General features: G+C 32.2%; 2 protein-coding genes and 1 long non-coding RNA gene across 9 annotated transcripts; 1 reads left to right on the top strand and 2 right to left on the bottom strand.

Moving 5' to 3' along the window:
* Window positions 1-221: 221 nt before the first annotated feature.
* Window positions 222-18784, top strand: Kdm4A (Lysine demethylase 4A). 5 transcript variants are annotated; one of them, XM_075308777.1, is made up of 6 exons: window positions 222-391; window positions 4377-4580; window positions 14346-14489; window positions 14720-14845; window positions 15171-16031; window positions 18305-18784. In XM_075308777.1, exons 3-6 carry the CDS (start codon window positions 14377-14379, stop codon window positions 18690-18692), a joined length of 1488 nt encoding a protein of 495 aa, XP_075164892.1. In that variant the 5' UTR covers window positions 222-391; window positions 4377-4580; window positions 14346-14376; the 3' UTR covers window positions 18693-18784. The 5 variants fall into 5 exon arrangements, with proteins under 5 accessions (XP_075164892.1, XP_075164893.1, XP_075164890.1 ...); XM_075308778.1 differs by lacking the exon at window positions 4377-4580; XM_075308775.1 differs by lacking the exons at window positions 222-391; window positions 4377-4580 and adding an exon at window positions 9554-9694.
* LOC142237454 (uncharacterized) lies at window positions 5896-9666 on the bottom strand. 3 transcript variants are annotated; one of them, XM_075308780.1, is made up of 8 exons: window positions 9533-9666; window positions 8962-9311; window positions 8715-8906; window positions 8510-8661; window positions 8006-8104; window positions 7817-7935; window positions 6305-6499; window positions 5896-6247 (listed from the first exon to the last, which is right to left on the bottom strand). In XM_075308780.1, exons 1-8 carry the CDS (start codon window positions 9651-9653, stop codon window positions 6129-6131), a joined length of 1347 nt encoding a protein of 448 aa, XP_075164895.1. In that variant the 5' UTR covers window positions 9654-9666; the 3' UTR covers window positions 5896-6128. The 3 variants fall into 3 exon arrangements, with proteins under 3 accessions (XP_075164895.1, XP_075164897.1, XP_075164896.1); XM_075308782.1 differs by having other exon boundaries at window positions 5896-6226; XM_075308781.1 differs by having other exon boundaries at window positions 8718-8906.
* LOC142237456 (uncharacterized) lies at window positions 10396-12088 on the bottom strand. The gene is made up of 4 exons (XR_012722491.1): window positions 11748-12088; window positions 11351-11682; window positions 10955-11286; window positions 10396-10890 (listed from the first exon to the last, which is right to left on the bottom strand). It is a non-coding gene; the product is annotated as an uncharacterized LOC142237456 (long non-coding RNA).
* Window positions 18785-19842: the final 1058 nt, after the last annotated feature.

Genomic DNA, 19842 nt, shown 5'->3' with positions numbered 1-19842 from the left:
TTTCATTTTGATCAACTTAGGTAGGTGCTTGAATGTTTCGTTTTGTGTGAAAGTATATTTTCAATTTATTAATTTTACTAAATGAACATAAAGTGTACGCAATTGTCATTTCATTTTCATTTTTTTAGAAAAAAGATATACATTGTAAACATTTTATGAATTCAATTTCAAGAAGAAACTACAACCGGAGAGTATGGTTCTATGTTTTAATACCAATTTAATTAAAAAGTTGTATTTAGATCTTCATGTTGTATTTAGATCTACATTTTGATAAAATCTCAAATCAGAAATATTTCAAATCACCAATACTATCACAGAATCACCGTGTATGAGAATTGTGGGGAGTTTATGTCATAAACATACAGAAAAAAGCCGGATTAGAAAAACTAACGTGAGTAGAATCGTGCTTACTATTTTTGCATTTTCAAACCTAGCTTTTATAAGACTATAAAGTCAAAAATAACAGTTTGGACAATTCAATGTCAAAAAAAAATAGAAAATCGACCGAAAAGTAAAAAAAAAAACAATAAAACTAAATAAAAAGTTTCGACCCCGTGGGGATTTGAACCTGTGTCTGTTGGCTTTTTCACTTCCATGTTCTTTGAAGAAAGTTTTGCAAATTGTGTGAATTTTCAATATGTTATTGAGTTTAAATGGAAACAAAATATATAATATTTTGGACAATTAAATGTCGCTAAAAAGAATAGAGAAGCAACAGAAAAGTAAAATAAAAACTAAATTAAAATGTTGCTCACGCGGGGATTTAAACCTGTGCCCGTTTAAGTTTTCACATCCATGTTCTTTTGAAAAGGTTTTGCAAATTACGAGATTTTTAAATTTTTTATTGAGTTTAAATGGAAAAAATATATTTCTACAAAAATATACGCCGAAAAAAAAGCAAACCGATGTACAACATAAAAACAATTTTTTGAAAAATATTTGTTAAAAAATTTTCCGATGTGTTCTTTATTTTTTCGCTCATACTAATAAAGAATGTGTCAGTGTGTGCTAAGGTGTTCTGTAATGATGCAAACAGACTCATGTTTAAACCCAAATTGTAAACATTACAAATAAAAGTGTAATAAAATATATTGATAAAAATAAAAAGTGAAATTTCATGCATTCGAATCAGGAGATCATGTAGGGACTATATCAAAAAATGAACCGATAAAAACTGTATTGAACCTATTTCTCTAAGTATCAAATAATATCAAGTTCCAATTTGTGACAAATCCTTTGAAAATTCCGGTCATTAGAAGCTCCAGAAGTTCCACAATATACCACCGCCAAATTTCTTAAGGCCGGCTCACTTAGACTATTCAGTCCATTGTGATACCACAGCTTTTTCAAGGTTACTTTTCTTTAATAATTTATTTTAAAGAAAATCAAATATTTCAATTGTTGCTTTGAATCATTCCCACCAAAATATGCCAAAAAATTATTCTGTTATTCTGCTTTCATAGATCTAGTTTTGATTTTAGCGACTAAAGGTGAGTATTAAGTTCGAGTTTAGCCGCTAAACTTGATGGGGAATAGGCTAAAGCAACTTTTCATAAAGTTTGTATTCTTGAAAATGGATTATTAAAGAAAAGTAATTGTGAAAAAATGGCGATTTTAGTGGCTAAACTCGAACTTAATACTCAAAAATTTTCCGATGTGTTCTTTATTTTTTCGCTCATACTAATAAAGAATGTGTCAGTGTGTGCTAAGGTGTTCTGTAATGATGCAAACAGACTCATGTTTAAACCCCGGTGGGTACGTAAACGTTTTTCAAATTGTAAACATTACAAATAAAAGTGTAATAAAATATATTGATAAAAATAAAAAGTGAAATTTCATGCATTCGAATCAGGAGATCATGTAGGGACTATATCAAAAAATGAACCGATAAAAACTGTATTGAACCTATTTCTCTAAGTATCAAATAATATCAAGTTCCAATTTGTGACAAATCCTTTGAAAATTCCGGTCATTAGAAGCTCCAGAAGTTCCACAATATACCACCGCCAAATTTCTTAAGGCCGGCTCACTTAGACTATTCAGTCCATTGTGATACCACAGCTTTTTCAAGGTTACTTTTCTTTAATAATTTATTTTAAAGAAAATCAAATATTTCAATTGTTGCTTTGAATCATTCCCACCAAAATATGCCAAAAAATTATTCTGTTATTCTGCTTTCATAGATCTAGTTTTGATTTTAGCGACTAAAGGTGGGTATTAAGTTCGAGTTTAGCCGCTAAACTTGATGGGGAATAGCCTAAAGCAACTTTTCATAAAGTTTGTATTCTTGAAAATGGATTATTAAAGAAAAGTAATTGTGAAAAAATGGCGATTTTAGCGGCTAAACTCGAACTTAATACTCACCTTAAACTCGAACTCCTTTATCCGCTATAATCAAACCTAAATCCGTAATTGTTTACAAATTTTATTAAAACTTGATTCAAATCAACAATTGAAAAGTTTATGTTCTTTAAAATGCTGTAAAAAGATTGCTATATTAACATGAGAACATAAAACCGCCAATAATAATCTATGCTATGTTATTTTAAAGATGAAAACTTATTCAATTTATAGCCGTAGCCTTATTCGTATCTTGCACTTATATTGGAAAGTCTAAAGTCGGGCGGGGCCGACTATATTATACCCTGCACCACTTTGTAGATCTAAATTTTCGATACCATATCACATCCGTTAAATGTGTTGGGGGGGCTATATATAAAGGTTTGTCCCAAATACATACATTTAAATGTCACTCGATCTGGACAGAATTTGATAGACTTCTACAAAATCTATAGACTCAAAATTTAAGTCGGCTAATGCACTAGGGTGGAACACAATGTTAGTAAAAAACAAGTATATACAGCACTAAGTTCGGCCGGGCCGAATCTTAAATACCCACCACCATGAACCAAATATTAGGGTTTCCTTTGAAAATTCAGGAGGACTTGAGGACACTTCCCGAAGATAAATTTAAAGATTTCACCTATGAGGACTATATCAGATTCTGGATTTATAAGAACCATTTCTGTTTGAGTTTTAGAGGAATCATTAACATCTCTAGTAAGTGTGCAAGAAAATTATAAAATAACGTCTTGATTTGAAATCTTAAATCTGTAGAAGTAAAATCTGGAAATTTTACATTGAGTTTCAAGCAATTTTCATGATCAGTGCGCCTTCTACACCGTCAAGAAGTGAAGTCGGTCTATATGGAGGCATTACCAAATGGACCGATAAAAACTTAATCCGTTACACGTTTTTGTGAGCCTACAATACCAGAATATTTACAATTTCAGCCAAATCAGATAAAAACTACGGTTTCTAGAAACCCAAGGTGTTAAATCGGGAGATCGTTCTTATGGGGGCTATACTAAAATATGGACCGATACTCACCGTTATCGGCACACCTCTTTATGACCCGAAAATACCTCTAGATTTCCAATTTCAGACAAATTGGATAACAACTACGGTTTCTATAAGCCCAAGACCCCAAATCGGGAGGTCGTTTTATATGGGGACCATACCAAAACATGGACCGATACTCACAATTTTTGGCACACCTCTTTATGGTCCTACAATATCTCTAGATTTCCAATTTCAGGTAAATTGAATAAAAACTGCGGTTTCTATAAGCCCAAGAAATAAAGTCGGGAGATCGGTCTATATGGGGGCTATACCAAAACATGGACCGATACTCACCATTTTCGGCACACCTTTCGATGGTCCTCAAGTACCTCTAGATTTTAAATTTCAGGCAAATTGGATAAAAACTACGATTTCTATAAGCCCAAGACCACAAATCGGGAGGTCGGTTTATATGGGGACTATATGAAAACCTGGACCGATATAGTCCATCTTCGAACTTGACCTGCCTGCAGACAAAAGACGAGTTTGTGAAAAATTTCAGCACGATTGCTTCATTATTTCTCCCTGATCAAGAATATATATACTTTATATAGTCGGAAATCGATATTTCGATGTGTTACACACGGAATGACAAACTTATTATACCCCCGTCACCATTCTATGGTGGTGGGTATTTTGACCATTTTTGTCGAAATCAGAAAAACATATATATGGGAGCTATATCTAAATCTGAACCGATTTCAATCAAATTTGGAACACATGACTATACTACCAATTGTACTCCTTGTGTAAGCTAATCGGGATAAAACTCTGGCTTCTGGCTCCATATAAGTGCATATCGGGCGAAAGATATATATGGGAGCTATATCTAAATCTGAGCTATATCTATATTATCTAACACAAATCAGTTCTTCACTTGGTTTTAATTGTTTAAATTTGGATTTGAAATAATATTTATTCAGAACATTTAAATATAAATTTAAGTATTTTATCATTTTTCTCTTTTGACATAGTGACGGAAAAAGTTGGGGTTCGAGCATTATAACAAAGTGTTATGTTATATGCTGTCTTTATCTACTGGATATATTTGAGGACCAATAAAGTGTAACTTGGAGTAGTTTGAAAAATTGTTACTAAAGACTGGTACTAAGCCATTATGTTCTGCCGTCAAGAATTTAATAGCAATCGCCGTAAACAAATGAGAATGTTCATTGGAGGTAGGGGAGACAAATTTTACCATTATTGTTTATTTTTATTTATTTATTAAATGATTTACAATATTAATAAATTATGAAAATCAATATAAAAATTAGGTGCTAACAACAAATGGCTTTATTTAAATTGAACTAAATGAAAAATGTTGTAATACTTTAGGAGTGTCAGTGTCTCATGTATTGTGTTGCATTTGAAAATAGTGGGTTTAATGAGATGAATATTCTTCACACACCACTTTGAAAATAGCCGTATACAATATATAAATCTTTTTGGAAAAACGCTACTATTGAGAAGTTATGTGATACAACTTCTCAAGTTACTAAATTAAAGGGTTGTTATATTAATTTTACTATGGGTGTATTTTGACACAATTAAGCATTATCAATAAGTACCTTCCAAGCGTATAAATATAAGATTTCGTAAAAATATTGATTTAAACTCTGCACATTTATTTAGGAAAGATAAAAAAGTATACATGTTTGAAATTGTCTGACCGGAAGCATGAAAAACTTAATATTTTGCAATCTACCTCCGTCATACAAATAACATGAAGACGCTCAGACAATTTGGTGTCTCCGAAGGGTGTTATGTGTTAATCGGTATATGATGGACCTGAGATGTCTGATATTTGGATCAAAAATGTGTAAAATGTAGCCCAAATCTCGTCATAGTTACTAAGGATAAACGTCAGAAAACACAAATCAATATGTAATCAAAGATTTAAGAATAAATATGAATACCATTTTGTCTTGCCGACATTTCTGTTGAATGCCAACAATACAATTTTGTCATATATTTCTTATGAATTTTCGGTAGGAAAACAAAATCTTTCTTATAGGTAGCACTACTTTCGCTGGAAGTGCAAAATCAACCTTCATTTTTGAAATTTACAGATCAAGAAAAAAAACGATAAAAAACATAGAATACTTTTTTTAAAATACCATTTTCAGACTAACCCACCAGCATGATTATTATTCAAAAGTGAACATTTTAATTTTTCATGTAAAATAATGTACATGTTGCTTAACATCAATGTTTATTATATCTTTTATAAAAGCACTCTATTTTAGATCAATTTTAATTCGGTCAAAATCATTATGGCCGTGCGTTTTATTATTACAGAAACATAAATCATGTCAAAAATACGTTTTTGACACAATCTTCAGACAAACGTGATTATGTAAAATGGGAAAGTTGATTAATTTTTAAATACTTAAAAATGTGTAGTTTACTAAAGAACATTATATCAACCTTATATTGTATTCGGCAAATGGGAAATCGACAGATAGCCACAACGAAGGAAGCATCAAACACTAATTGCGTAATTACCCACAGTAATTTATTACACAAATCTTACAAATTATATACAAATTAAATTATGTAGACGAAAATTAGCAGTTTGATGTGTTTTGAGATCGTCAATTATAATTGAAACTAAAAGCTTTTGGAAGCATCGAAGAGAATGAAACATTTAATTATATAATAAGTTATGAAAGTAAGATAAATTCGATTTAAATATGTAAAAATGTTTGTTAGTTCAAATTTATAGCTCAATTTCCCAATAGGTGTATATCATCTTCATAGTTCTTTTCTCGCTGGCGTACAGAGACCGCAGTTTCTACAAGCAAATACAAACACTTAAATTTGTCTTTAGTACAGCACCCGAAACCTGTAATTGTAAACGTTTGTTCAAAATGTTAGGAATAGCATATATATATAAACTTACCCTTAACCAAATGACTCTTGGTATTGCTTGCAAGAATATCACTATTTCCCAATATTATATTGTTATTGGTGGTGGTCCGGACCGAATTGTCGGAAGTGACTACTGTAGCTTCAGCTCCAACGCCAGCCTCCTCGGATCCCACTACTTCGTCATTGGATACAATCAGATTTGTTGAGTGCTGTGCACCAGTGACACCTAGTAGCAAAAATGTGTCATTAAATATACGTAACTTAAACAAAACAAAAATGCGTAGAAATGAATTTAAACGGTATATATCCTATATTTTTCAGATTATAAGAAAACATTTTTCAAAACCTATGATTATGAGATATAAGCGGCCCCACAGCCGCTGTTGTGCAAGAATAAAAACTTTCACGCGATAATGGCGTTAGTTCCAGACACTCAATTCCATAAAGATTAGGAGTATCAACCATGCAATTTCAAATTAAATTTGTCGAGGATGAAAGGTGTTAGTCGAGATAATCATACGCAATGTTACTATAACTTTAGAAGTTATGTAGTTTATGTGGAAAGTTTGTTATCAAGGATTATCCCAAGACAACTTATTTCATTTCATTTTATTTAACGATACAGTAAGCCTCTTCTCTCAATTAGAAAATGTTAGGGTCGTACAAATCATGTCTTTTTTTTCCGAAGCATTTGTTAATAATCCGTTGTTACCTAACGAAGAGTCAATATCAGTTAACGTCGCTTTCATGGGCGCAGCCAAAGAATATCATAGATGATGAGAAAATTATCCGCATATAACCCCAGCTCTGGCACCGATATACACCCATATTACTACAGAGGCCAAAGTTTTACTCCGATTTACATGAAATTTTGCACAGAAAGTACAATTAACATTCTAACTATGAATGCCCATATATATTTCTTTTATTCAGAGGATATTCAACAGTAAAAACCGCTTGATATATGTGCTACCATGATGAGGTGAAAATAAAGTGTCTACAAGAAAAATATGTGGGAAGTGTAAAAAAACAGTCTATTTGGAGCAAAGCTGGATCCAAACCAAATGCTACAGTTTCTAAAAATATAAATATTTTGAGCTTTAATTTACTCTTCTTTTATTTGTATTATTTTCATATGAAATCAACTAAAAGAATCTTATGCCGTATGTATATATTTACATTTGTAAATAGTGGCAGATTTTGAAGAAAAATACAAAATGTATTCGAAATACTGATATCTTGTAAAAAATATTGCTAAATATGTATATATTATGAAAGACCACGAAAATTGACCACTGAGTCCAAAGCACATAAAAATCGGATAAAAATTGTTGAAATAGCAACCGTTTCAAAAATAAAATATTTACATTTTTAATGTTCAACTCATGGCAAGATCGCATGTATCTTTTATTATTTGTCTATTAATACAACAAAGCACAGTTGACATTTTAGTTATATGGGGCATTTTTTTCATTCGTGATACTTGATAGTTTTATGTAAATCTCTTTTCGTAAAACTCTTTTCGTATTACTAAAACACATACCTGATGTCTGCAATGACTTTTCAACGGGATGGTGCTGGGCGCGGACCATTTGTTGATGCGATGTAGACCAATATGTATTATGCGGTGTACTCGGACTAGTTGTAGTGACTTCTTCCGTACTATAGATATAAGTTCAACAAGAAAAAAACTAAGTGTTAATGAAGAACAATAACCTTTTCTGAAACATACTTCATAACAGACTGCCACGCGTCAGTGTTCACAAATTTACTGTCTTCTTCACTGGGTGCATCACAGTTATCGTACTCATTGGCGCTATCATCCTCTGACCTTAAAATTAAAAAAGAATAAAAATTTGAAGTATTTTTTTGTGTCCGTTCAAATGACGTGTATAAGAAAGTATTTCGGAGACTACCTTATTGCGTCTAATTCTTTCTTGCCGAAATAAAAATATTTCGAGTCAACTTGAAATTCTTCGTTTATACCTTTTTTAGAAACTTGTTCTTCGTCGTTGTTGAAGCATTCACTAGGAGTGATATCTCTCATTGAATTTTTTGAAAGAAATGGCAGTGCAATCGTCGAGAGTTCTTTATGAACTTGCTTTTTCGATAAAATGTTTGATTTAATTTGCGTTTGGAAATTAAGAAATACTTCACGATTCGAATTTTGTCTTCGTATATGCAACTACATTATTTCAATAATCTAAACAAAATTAAAGCAAATCATTAATTGTACCTGTAAATAACGCTATCGTCATATTCGATATCAGGTTCAACTTTGACCATTTGACCACCTGGTGTTTGGACGAAATGGCCTAGTGCAGTTAGAACATTTGCTACGCCGTCATGGACTTCTTCGCCTTCAACTTCTTCCGTAGCTCCAACAACCTAAAAGGAGGTCTATTCAAATCCAACCATATTTTTATTTGGGCAACATTTACCACTTCTGATGCAGGACTGCCTGTAATAGGATTTGGGCCATTTCCAGAAATATTCAGGCTACCACTTGAATTCATAGATGAGTTCAACTTCTTTCCTCTTCTCGATATTGTGAAATGGAGTGGATCATTTCCTTCACGTCTAATCATTTCTGGCAGAATGCGACGTCGAGCATTTATGAACCAATTACACACCTATAACAAAAACAGTTGTGGTACATTGCGGTCCATTATTTTTTGTACTACTTACCTGTAGCACAGTTAAATTTGCCTCTTGGCTTAAAGTGAATTTTTCTGCGTCGCTTGGATAAGCATTGTAACGATGTTCATAAAGCCATCTTTTCAGTATTTTTACAGAATGTTTTGGTAAATTGCCTCTTCTTTTCCTCAACATACTACCATCTTGAGAATCCATCATGATGTCTTTATAATCTTTAGTATCATGCATATCTGACATATCTTGTTCTGAAACATCCTCTTCGACTATAGTTTCGTGTTGTTCGTCTTCTTCCACCACTCCCAAAACAACGCCTCCTTCATGAGCCACGTCTTCATGTCCATCTTCTTCAACGCTGGAGGTGGATTGAAATCGGTCCCTTGCTGAAATTGTTATTGAAATTTGTTTTGTTTTTGGGGCTTCAAGTCTTCTTTTTTTGTACAAATGACATTTCCAACTAGACTTAACATTGTTTTTGTGGTGTATATGTCAAATTACGTAATCTGACATATAAATGACGAGTTGACGGACGATCCGTCAAATTAAGAACTTTTGGAGAAGTCATTTTTATTCATCGAGATTACAACAAACCGGGAACTATTACCTTCGTGTGCTATAATTTGTGCTTGAATTTGTGCCTCTTGGGCCATATCCTGGATATCCTGTCGAATTTGACGGTCCAAAGCAGAGTTTACCTCCTCTTGGTGATGATCAGGAGACAACATAATATTAATTGATCGCAAAATATCTCTATATTATAAGAATTGTGAGTGAAAACGTATTTATTGATTGTAGACTCAATTACACTAGCTACAAGCTGAAAATAATCAATTGAGTAAATTTCAAACTATGAAAGGCAAGGATTTCAACGCCTACTATATCTTTTTATGTTTCCCGACTACACAAAACCACTTGTCTCATAGTATAGTAGCCTTTTGGAAAGTGATTTAGAAAATATGTTAATAAATTATATTTGTTTATAATTCTTTGCGCCAATATTTGACAGGAAGAAAATGTCAATGTCGACAACAAAAGTAATTTTGTTTTCGATTTGTTGTTGTTGTCTTGCTCAAAAATGCATGCGTTGTCAGTACTGCTTCGCTCGTTTGACAATTGATGCGTACGCAATAATGGAACAATTCCCAATAAACACAAACGTTTGAAAAATACTAAAATTCAATAATTTTTCAAACATTTTTTCAAAGAATTAGGGTAATATTCAAGTTGAGAAATTGTTGAGAAAATCGCGTTCTCAACAAAAAACAGACATTACCCTCAACAGTAAAATTCAACAAAATAGCAATAATTTCTCAATTGTAATCCTCAAATTTAAATGCATCGCTACTCAATAATTTCTCAAACAGTTTTCAATGTGAGAAAAATAAAAAACTAGCATTGTTGCGAATACTTTCAAACCACAATTTGTATGAAAGTCAATCCTAGTTCTAACTGAAAGTCAATACTAAATTTCTAGGGATTTTGTAAATTTTATTATTTTTTCGTTAACAAATATAATAATCTTAAAAATAACATTAATAATATATGAAAATAATAATATTATACCAATCAAAATGTAATTATCTTATTAAACGTATTAATAAATAAAACTATGAATACAACTTTAAATATCTTAAACATTTTTACATGTATAATTCCATTTCCTCCATAATGTTGGTGTCATTAATATGCTGGCAATTTGAAATAATTACTATCGAGGATCTTGCTGGCTTGTGTGTTAGAATAGATTCCAGCAAGAGGAAATCACAAAATATCAAACTGATGACGGGTAAATTGATGTAATGCACATTTTCATCCAGAAGTTCTTGATATAGGAATTGTTGCACTTTGTTTTAATTGGTTGCACTTTGTAAGTTTTCTGAAAACTTTTCTTTGTTGTTTCCTTCATCGGTTTTTCATCGGCCAACATCTTCCAAGAATATACCATTCAATGATTTTAGTTTTCTGCAAAACAATCGAGTTTTGTGATTTCCATTATGTTTTCATTTCACTTTTTATTTTGACTTACCAATTTGTATTTCTTCCAACTGACCAGGTACTTCGTGATTTCCTCAAGAACGTTGGTATTACAAAATTGTTGTTATTAAAATACTGGCAATTTTCAGGAACTTGATGGCCAGATAATTGGAATAAATTTCCAGCAATTTCAATTCACAAAATAACAAATTAAACCGATGATGCACATTTTCATCCAGAAGTCCTTGATATAGGAATTGTTGCACTTTGTTTTAGTTGGTTGCACTTTGTAAGTTTTCTGAAAACTTTTCTTTGTTGTTTCCTTCATCGGTTTTTCATCGGCCAACATCTTCCAAGAATATACCATTCAATGATTTTAGTTTTCTGCAAAACAATCGAGTTTTGTGATTTCCATTATATTTTCATTTCACTTTTTATTTTGACTTACCAATTTGTATTTCTTCCAACTGACCACGTACTTCGTGATTTCCTCAAGAACGTTGGTGTTACAAAATTGTTGTTATTAAAATACTGGCAATTTTCAGGAACTTGATGGCCAGATAATTGGAATAAATTTCCAGCAATTTCAATGCACAAAATAACAAATTAAACCGATGATGCGATCATCCAGTAGTTGTTGATATGGAAAAGCATAAATACCAAGTTTTTTTGGTTGCACTTTGATTTATGGAAACTTTCTCTTCTCGATAAGCCACTACCATTTTTCATCGGCCAGCCTCTTAATGTGTCCAAGAATCAGCATCCAAATATTTTAGTTGTCTGCAAAGAGATTTGAGTTTAGTGACTTCCTTCAAGTTTTCATTTCGTGTTTTAGTTTTACTTACCAATTATTATAAGCAATTTCAATTGATTATTAAAAAATTTCCACATTTTTGTATTTCTTCCACGAACTTTGTTGTCCAAAGTAGTATTGAAAACCATGTGGTTTTTTCGTTGCATTTCAGGGTAGTGTTTTGTCAAAGTTTTCTCCAATTATCTTCAACACATTTTCAAAGTTTTCGTCAACATTTTGCCAAATTGGTTGTAATTCGCAAACAATTTGAAGATGAATTGAAGATGAGCTTTTTCAAGTCAAGTTGAATTTATGTTGAAAATGATATTTACCCTCAAACTGAAGAGGTGTTGCATTTGAAAAACGCTCATCCTGTGTTTATTGGGTTCTGTTTTTGTTCATTTCAAAGATACGGCAACGCTAATCTCATTCTAACTTAAATGTTGTTACTACTGGAAGTTTGTTCTCTATAATTAGTGGAACGAGTTCGTATTGCAGTATCGCATGACGTGGGGTCCAAAGAGGTGTATTTAGTCCAATTTTGTGATGACTGTTATAATTGTTTGAGAATTAAGTTTATTCCGCCTTCTTCATAAGATATCGTTGCTGCTGTTTTTAATAATATCAAATTGGTGTGATCAGTAGGCATTCTCAGCAGGCCCTTTTTGGGGTTTGAAATGTTATCCATTTATAAGCATTTCAAAACGATACAAAAAATCAAGTTCAAACACACAAGTTTTCCTCAAAAGCACATCCCGTTTAGAAAATTCTATTAGAAAAAGGACCTTTCCGTTTTTTTCAGTTATTTAGAATTACTGTCTAGTGACTATGGTTATATTTTTTTTTATCAAATTAAAGGATGTTTGGTTCAAAAAAGTTAATCCATGGGGCTATCAAAACAATGTGTTAAGAATAACAAAATTTTCATGAATATGTTAAGATTAACAAAATTTTAAGAATAAAAAAATTTTCATCTGGGAAACACGAAATTAATACAAGGCTTCAGGCTTTAACTGTCAATTAAGAAAGTGTACATTGAATATTGCGGTTCCATTTTAATTGAGTAAGCCCTTGGGACCCTTAAGTGTCCCAATAGTACAGCTCGCCCTATGTTTCATATGTGAACAAAATGCAAACCAGCGATAACAAGGCCTGCACGATATTCCTATAGCAAAATTGCTAATGTATTTTTTATGGGTAGCAATAATTACATTAAATTAAAGCTACATACTACTTTGTGGAATTTAACGCCACCGAAAATTTTGTTAGTATAAGTTGGGTACTATGTTCGACTTTTCCACCAAAGCACTAAAGTGGAAGTGCAAAAATATGTATGAAAGTTATATTTTTATCAAATCAAGGATGAAAAAGCACTGCAAAAAATCTGCTGGAAAAGGGAAAGCTGTCACTATTTGCTGAAACATTGTCTGCTATATTTTAAGCTCGATTACACTAAAACATGTTTTAGTTTGGCTATTGACATTTATTGTTTGGATGAAACAAATAAAAATGTCAACTTCGGAGCTATCCTAACACAATTAAAACAATATATATTTTTTATTTATATTTATTGTGAAAATAACCAAGCCTTTAGGCCAATATACAATGGTTATAAAAAACTACAAAAGTAACTTTAAATATATAAAAATTTGACCAAAAATAACAAAATAAAAATTAGAATAAAAACTAGTAGTAATAACTTATAAAAGAGAAGAACAAAGAATGAGTAAAGATACGTGATTTTATTTTTTTGTTTAGTTAGAAAAGAAAAAAATAAAATAAAAAACTATTTTAGTGATTTAGAAAACAAAGTGAGAACAACTACTAATAAACAATAGATAAAAAAAATTGACATAAAAAAGAACTTATTACTACTAAAAAAAATATTTTAAATTAAAACATTTTTTTATGAATATCAAAAAATCGGAATATTTATCGAATTGATGCATAAAGGTGGGTGCAATGTTCGGTTTTCGAGTTGAAAATCACTTTATTTCCGTGATTACTTTTTCTGAAACAATCAAAATTATAAATGAAAAAAGATGTATTCCTGTATAGTCTTGCCGAAATCTAGAGGAACAAGAAAATGCACATAAATTGAGTTAATCTATCTGCTCTATATAGAACTGTTTTAATAAAGAAATTGCGAAAATTTCAACGCGAAAAGCGAACATAGTACTTACCTTAACAGCAATCAAAAAGTTTGCTGTTCGTATTTAGGAGCTTGTAAGTATATTACAGTGGAAAACATTTCCAGAAACTACTTTTGGTTCTTAAATATGATTTGGGGAAAAATTTATAACCTAAAAATTTATTGTTCGTTAGACCCTGATGTACAAAAATATAATAGCAGACATCGACTGCTGTTTTTAGCAGAATTCTTTTTGTCGAAAGGTCTTAACCAAACGTACGCCGCCGATAACAAACAACTATACGCCTTTTCCTATAACATTACATTCTCTGCGTGACACTTCAAGACAACCGAAAAAATATAAATAAACGTTCTAACAAGGGAAAATAATAATATAATATAAGATAGTTATATTCCATGTTTCGATGTTAAATATGACTATGTATACATGTATACAAATGTTTCATACACAACTATAAACTAACACAGTTCTTTCTTTCTTGTATTTCTTTTTTTAAGCTGTTCGTGAAAACAATTGACATCAACAAACATGTCTAAAAACTCGGAAGACATTGCACATAAAGTACCTCGAATTATGACATTCCGGCCATCATACGAAGAGTTCAAAAATTTCTCTTCTTATATAGAGTATATAGAATCGAGGTAAAGTGCACATATTCCTTGTTTTGGAAGTGGCGCTCCTTTTTCATTTGTAATTATGTCCCAGAAAATTAATAGTACAACTTAATTCACCATTTATAGCCTAAATTACCAGATGTATATCTCCTCATTATATTTCTTGAAAGCGTACAATTAATAAAAAAATATTAATTGAGGAAATTGTATCTCTAGTTCTTATAAAATAATAGTCATAATAATTTATATATGAATAGGGGAGCACATTTAGCAGGACTGGCCAAAATAATACCACCACCCGAATGGCGCCCAAGAAAGGAAGGATACGATATAGATAATATTAACATGACAATCCCAGCACCTATATCCCAAGTTGTTTCCGGGTATGTAATATAGTAATGAAATTCTTTAATTCTATCTGATTGACCCTCCGATGGGTAATAAGGTCCCTGCGGACTGTTAGTCATCATAAATCTGTCTTATATGATTTAAAATATTATGGTTTATCACTTCCTTACCAATTAGTACAGGTAGTCATGAACTACCATGGTTGAGAACAGGTAAAAACAGAAAATAAAATAATAAAAGTAAAACACTTCCGCAGAGGCCTTGTCACTCATCGGAGGGTTAATAAAGTGACCGAATTATCAATGCACAGTAACAAGTTGAAATTGTATTTACTAATAAAGAAAATAATATTTTTTATAGCAAACAAGGAGAATATCAACAAATAAATGTTTTGAAAAGATCCATGACTTTACGCCAATTCAAAGATTTGGCAGACTCCGAACGGTATCAAACACCAAAGCACTTCGATTATGATGACTTGGAACGAAAATATTGGAAAAATGTAACATACATAGCACCTCTCTATGGCGCTGATATAAAGGGTTCTTTAAGTGATAGTGACTTAAATGTTTGGAACATAGATCGTTTGGAGACAATTCTTGACTATGTCAATAGGGATTATGGCATTGAAATAGATGGCGTGAATACAGCTTATTTGTATTTTGGAATGTGGAAAAGCTCTTTTGCGTGGCATACCGAGGATATGGACCTATACTCTATTAATTATCTGCATTTTGGTGCTCCTAAAACATGGTACGCGATCCCACCCGCCTATGGACGAAATCTGGAGAAATTAGCCAACCGAATTTTTTATGAAAATTATCAAAATTGTAATTCTCATCTTCGTCACAAAATGACATTGATTAGTCCACAAGTTTTAAAACAATATAAAATTCCCTACAATCGCATTACTCAAGAAGCTGGGGAAATAATGATCACTTTTCCTTATGGATATCACGCTGGCTTCAATCATGGCTTCAATGGAGCAGAATCTACAAATTTTGCCTCTAAGCGGTGGATAGAGTATGGAAAGAGAGCATCAATATGTCATTGTCGCAAGGATATGGTAAAAATTTCTATGGAGACTTTTGTACGACGGTTTCAACCCGAGCGATATGAAAATTGGTTAAATGGTGTTGACTTTGGATATCATCCAGAGGAGCCGGAAAAAATGTGTGCGGCGCCACCTCCCACAATAAATAAATACACATATTTAAAAAGGTAAGATATTTATTTAAAATGAACAAATTTTTATGAATTTTTTCCATCGATTCGGTAAATTTGTCACTGAGGCCTCTACCGTATAATAGGTTGTTTTTGAATTTCATAAAAAATGAAAATCCCCTTTTTGTAGCTATATGAGAAGATGATCCACAGTAGTGGTGAAAAAAGGGTTCAACTTGGGAGAAATGATTCTCGTATGGAATTTTCGTAGGATTGTTTTTGATGATTCCCCATCAAGTTATAAAAAACTTTACCCAAAAAAGTTTTAATTTTATTCTGCTTTTATAGATTTGTTTTCAATATTAGTGGCTAAACTCGAACTTAATACCCATCTTAAGACCCAAATCGAATAATCTGACCCAGCAAAATCTTACTAGAGAATATAGAAGTGTCTATTAGCCAACATTGAAACATATGTATAGTCAGGTTTGAAAGATGAGTATCTGGTATTTTCTTTTCGTGGACTTAATAATACGAATTCCTCAATCTTCAAGTCCGCTTAGCTCGTATTAGAATTGTAATAATATGTAAAAAATCTCTAAAAGCCATCAATTTGGCATTGCTAACAAGTAATTTATAAGGTGGTATTAATTCATCAGTTGGGGAGCCACCGTGGTGCAATGGTTAGCATGCCCGCCTTGCATACACAAGGTCGTGGGTTCGATTCCTGCTTCGACCGAACACCAAAATGTTTTTCAGCGGTGGATTATCCCACCTCAGTAATGCTGGTGAAATTTCTGAGGGTTTCAAAGCTTCTCTAAGTGGTTTCACTGCAATATGGAACGCCGTTCGGACTCGGCTATAAAAAGGAGGTCCCTTGTCATTGAGCTTAACATGGAATCGGGCAGCACTCAGTGATAAGAAAGAAGTTCACCAATGTGGTATCACAATGGACTGAATAGTCTAAGTGAGCCTGATACATCGGGCTGCCACCTAACCTAACCTAACCTAATTCATCAGTTGACTTTCATTGGCTCAGTAAATTGTCAAAACATATCAGCAGATATTAGTTGTGTTTTGGGTCTTCGAACTTGAAGACAACTTCGATCTGAATTGAATAGATTAATTTTGGTCTCATCCGACCAAAAAATATTGCGCCATTTAGATAGAGGCCAATTCGTTTTTGCAAATTATAGTCGTTGTTTTATGTTGCGCTTTGATAGGAGGGACACTTTACGTGGACTTCTTGCCTTTAAATCATTCTTCAGGAGCATATACCGTATTGTTGATGTATCCAGATCAAGTTGATATTGTTTTTTAAGGCGGATGACGTCACAAAAGGGTCCCGTTTCACCTGACGCAGTATTTTTCTTTGTAATGTCTCAGATATTTTGCTTTTTCTTCCCCTTGTTTCTCGTTTATCGTCATACTTTAAATCATTTTTTTGGAGCATTGAATGATTTTAGCTATTTTACTTTGAGAATTACCATCTTGATGAAACTTTTTTTATATCAATTTTCGGCTCTCCACGATACAGTGTTTTCCTCGGCCTATTCTGTTGACGTATTTTGAATATTTTTTGAAATTAGTTTAGAAATATTATAGTTTATCTTTTTACTCACTTTTGCGTAAAAAAATTGAAAGAAATTGCTTCTGACTTTAATATCTTTTTAACTTTAAAATTAACAAAGATAACTTTTGTCCTCCTATCAAGAATCACTTTTGTGATTCTATTGTAGAGCACTGTTTTTCAGATTTCTTTTCTAAATTAAAAAGACAGAGATCACTTTTGTTCTCCTATCAAGAACACACTCTAATATATGTCAGGAATTCAAAAGTCCATAAATAATTTGGATTTCTCATATCATTGTAGAAAACATTGTTTGAAGATGGAAAGATGATACGATTCGTGTTCAAGAAAACCACTTTCATATCATTCAAGACTTAAAATTTTGTAGTTTTATACAGTGGATGGTTATTGATAATTATAATAAAATGGATAATGTAATGAAAACAAGTGAGCTATTACGGACCTAAAATACCTCTACATTTTGAGTTTCAGCAAATCGGATAAAAATTGCGCTGTATAGAAGCCCAAGAAGTCAAATAGGGAGATCGGTCTATATGGGGGTATCGACCCATACGCACCATATTCGGCGTACTTATGTGTGGACCAAAAATATATAAATTTTTAAAACAGAAAGCATTTCTCGATATTAGCATTAAATATTGCAGATATCGGACCTGATATTATAACTATATACATATCTCATTTCAATAGCTCCAAGTTGTACAATTATGATTTTTGTTTTCTATTTTCCCATTATTAGGAAGTCATCTGAAAGCTTTGATTATGCTGTTTTGACAAAATCTTCAACATGTCCTCAAAAACGTGGTTGTTCATTAGCAGTAAATGAGGAATCGTCAACAACAAACACAGAAGTAAGAAATAATTTGGAATTAGCTGATACAATGACCAGTATGCCCATCCAACAACTCATATTAAGAAAAGTACCAACACTAAAGCTACATAAAATCGATGCAACACAGAAACAAATGGATTCTAACAATACGGCCGCCCAAAAACTGAAACATATTTGGAAAGAGCTGCTGCCATGTCATAAACCAGGATCAAACCTTCTTTTAAGTGGTATTATTAAAAATACCAAACGTATGCGTTTCCAAACAAGGACGATACTACTGGATGATGACGATTGAACACAATTGTAATGAGATATATTTTCCGTCTTGATATACTTAAATAGTTTATATTAAACATTTCTGACATCATATTTTTATAACCCTGAAAATTATTTATTTCTTTAACCCACATGTTCATGAAGCTCCGTTATTGCTACGTAGACTTTTTGCGTTAAGGTGGGTATTAAGTTCGAGTTTAGCCACTAAAATCGTAATTTTTTCACTAAAGTGAAAACTAAATGAGTAAAAAAGGCATACAATTATACATATTTGTTGCAGATTTCATTATAACTTGATGGGGAATAGCTCAAACAAAATTTTCACAAAGTTTGTATTCCTTAAAATGGATTATTAAAGGAAAGTAATCGTGAAAAAATGACGAATTTAAGGTGGGTATTAAGTTCGAGTTTAGCCGCTAAAATCGTCATTTTTTTAACGATTACTTTTCTTTAATAATCCATTTTAAGGAATACAAACTTTATGAAAATTTTATATACATATGTGGCTTAGGCATACGAATTATAAATGTTACTATGTTTACGCGACGGATTACTTGGGTCAGAAAACCACGCCACATTTAGCTGAGCTGAGTATAATCAGGTGGAAGTACATACTCCTTTCTTATTCCATGGTTTCCATACACGTGTCCTGTACATTTACAATAAATCGAACAACCTTCTTTGTTCGTTTATATACTTAAATACGGTGAGACAGGAGGAGTCTGGCACAAAAGCGGAAGTACTCCTTTTTTATTCCATGGTTTCCATACACGTGTCCTATACATTTCAAATAAATCTGACAACTTTCTTTTTTCATTTATATACTTAAATACGGTGAATATCCAGGCCGTCGCTTTTAAGTCGTCTCGTCATTCATAGAATTGAAAATCAACACGTTTAGGTTAATTGTGCAGTTTTCTTTTCTATGATGTGAATGTGTGATCATAACTACTATATATACAGATCTTTGTCAATTTAGTTCAAATAGCGCATTTTTATATCTATAGATTTGTTATCGTGGTCAGCTCAGGACTCTATGATATAGAACATGAGTTCCGCAAAGAGTGGAATAAATAATTGAACAGTATAGATTTTTTAATAATAGTTACAACTTTTCTACCATTTATTACAATTTGTCTCTAAAGGCCAAAGGCATTGAACTACAATCC

This window comes from Haematobia irritans, chromosome 5, assembly GCF_050003625.1.
Source record: "Haematobia irritans isolate KBUSLIRL chromosome 5, ASM5000362v1, whole genome shotgun sequence".
NCBI lineage: Eukaryota > Metazoa > Arthropoda > Insecta > Diptera > Muscidae > Haematobia > Haematobia irritans.
The sequence above is the reverse complement of the archived record's forward strand: the minus strand, read 5'-3'. Positions and strand labels throughout refer to the sequence as shown.

Coding starts and splice junctions, on each gene's coding strand:
- LOC142237454 (XM_075308780.1), bottom strand. CDS start 9,653: ATGTTGTCTCCTGATCATCACCAAGAGGAGGTAAACTCTGCTTTGGAC. Junction 9,312..9,532: donor ACAAATTATAGCACACGAAG/GTAATAGTTCCC, acceptor TAACAATTTCAG/CAAGGGACCGATTTCAATCC. Junction 8,662..8,714: donor GCAGTCCTGCATCAGAAGTG/GTAAATGTTGCC, acceptor ACCTCCTTTTAG/GTTGTTGGAGCTACGGAAGA.
- Kdm4A (XM_075308778.1), top strand. CDS start 14,377: ATGTCTAAAAACTCGGAAGACATTGCACATAAAGTACCTCGAATTATG. Junction 14,490..14,719: donor ATAGAGTATATAGAATCGAG/GTAAAGTGCACA, acceptor ATATATGAATAG/GGGAGCACATTTAGCAGGAC. Junction 14,846..15,170: donor ATATCCCAAGTTGTTTCCGG/GTATGTAATATA, acceptor TATTTTTTATAG/CAAACAAGGAGAATATCAAC.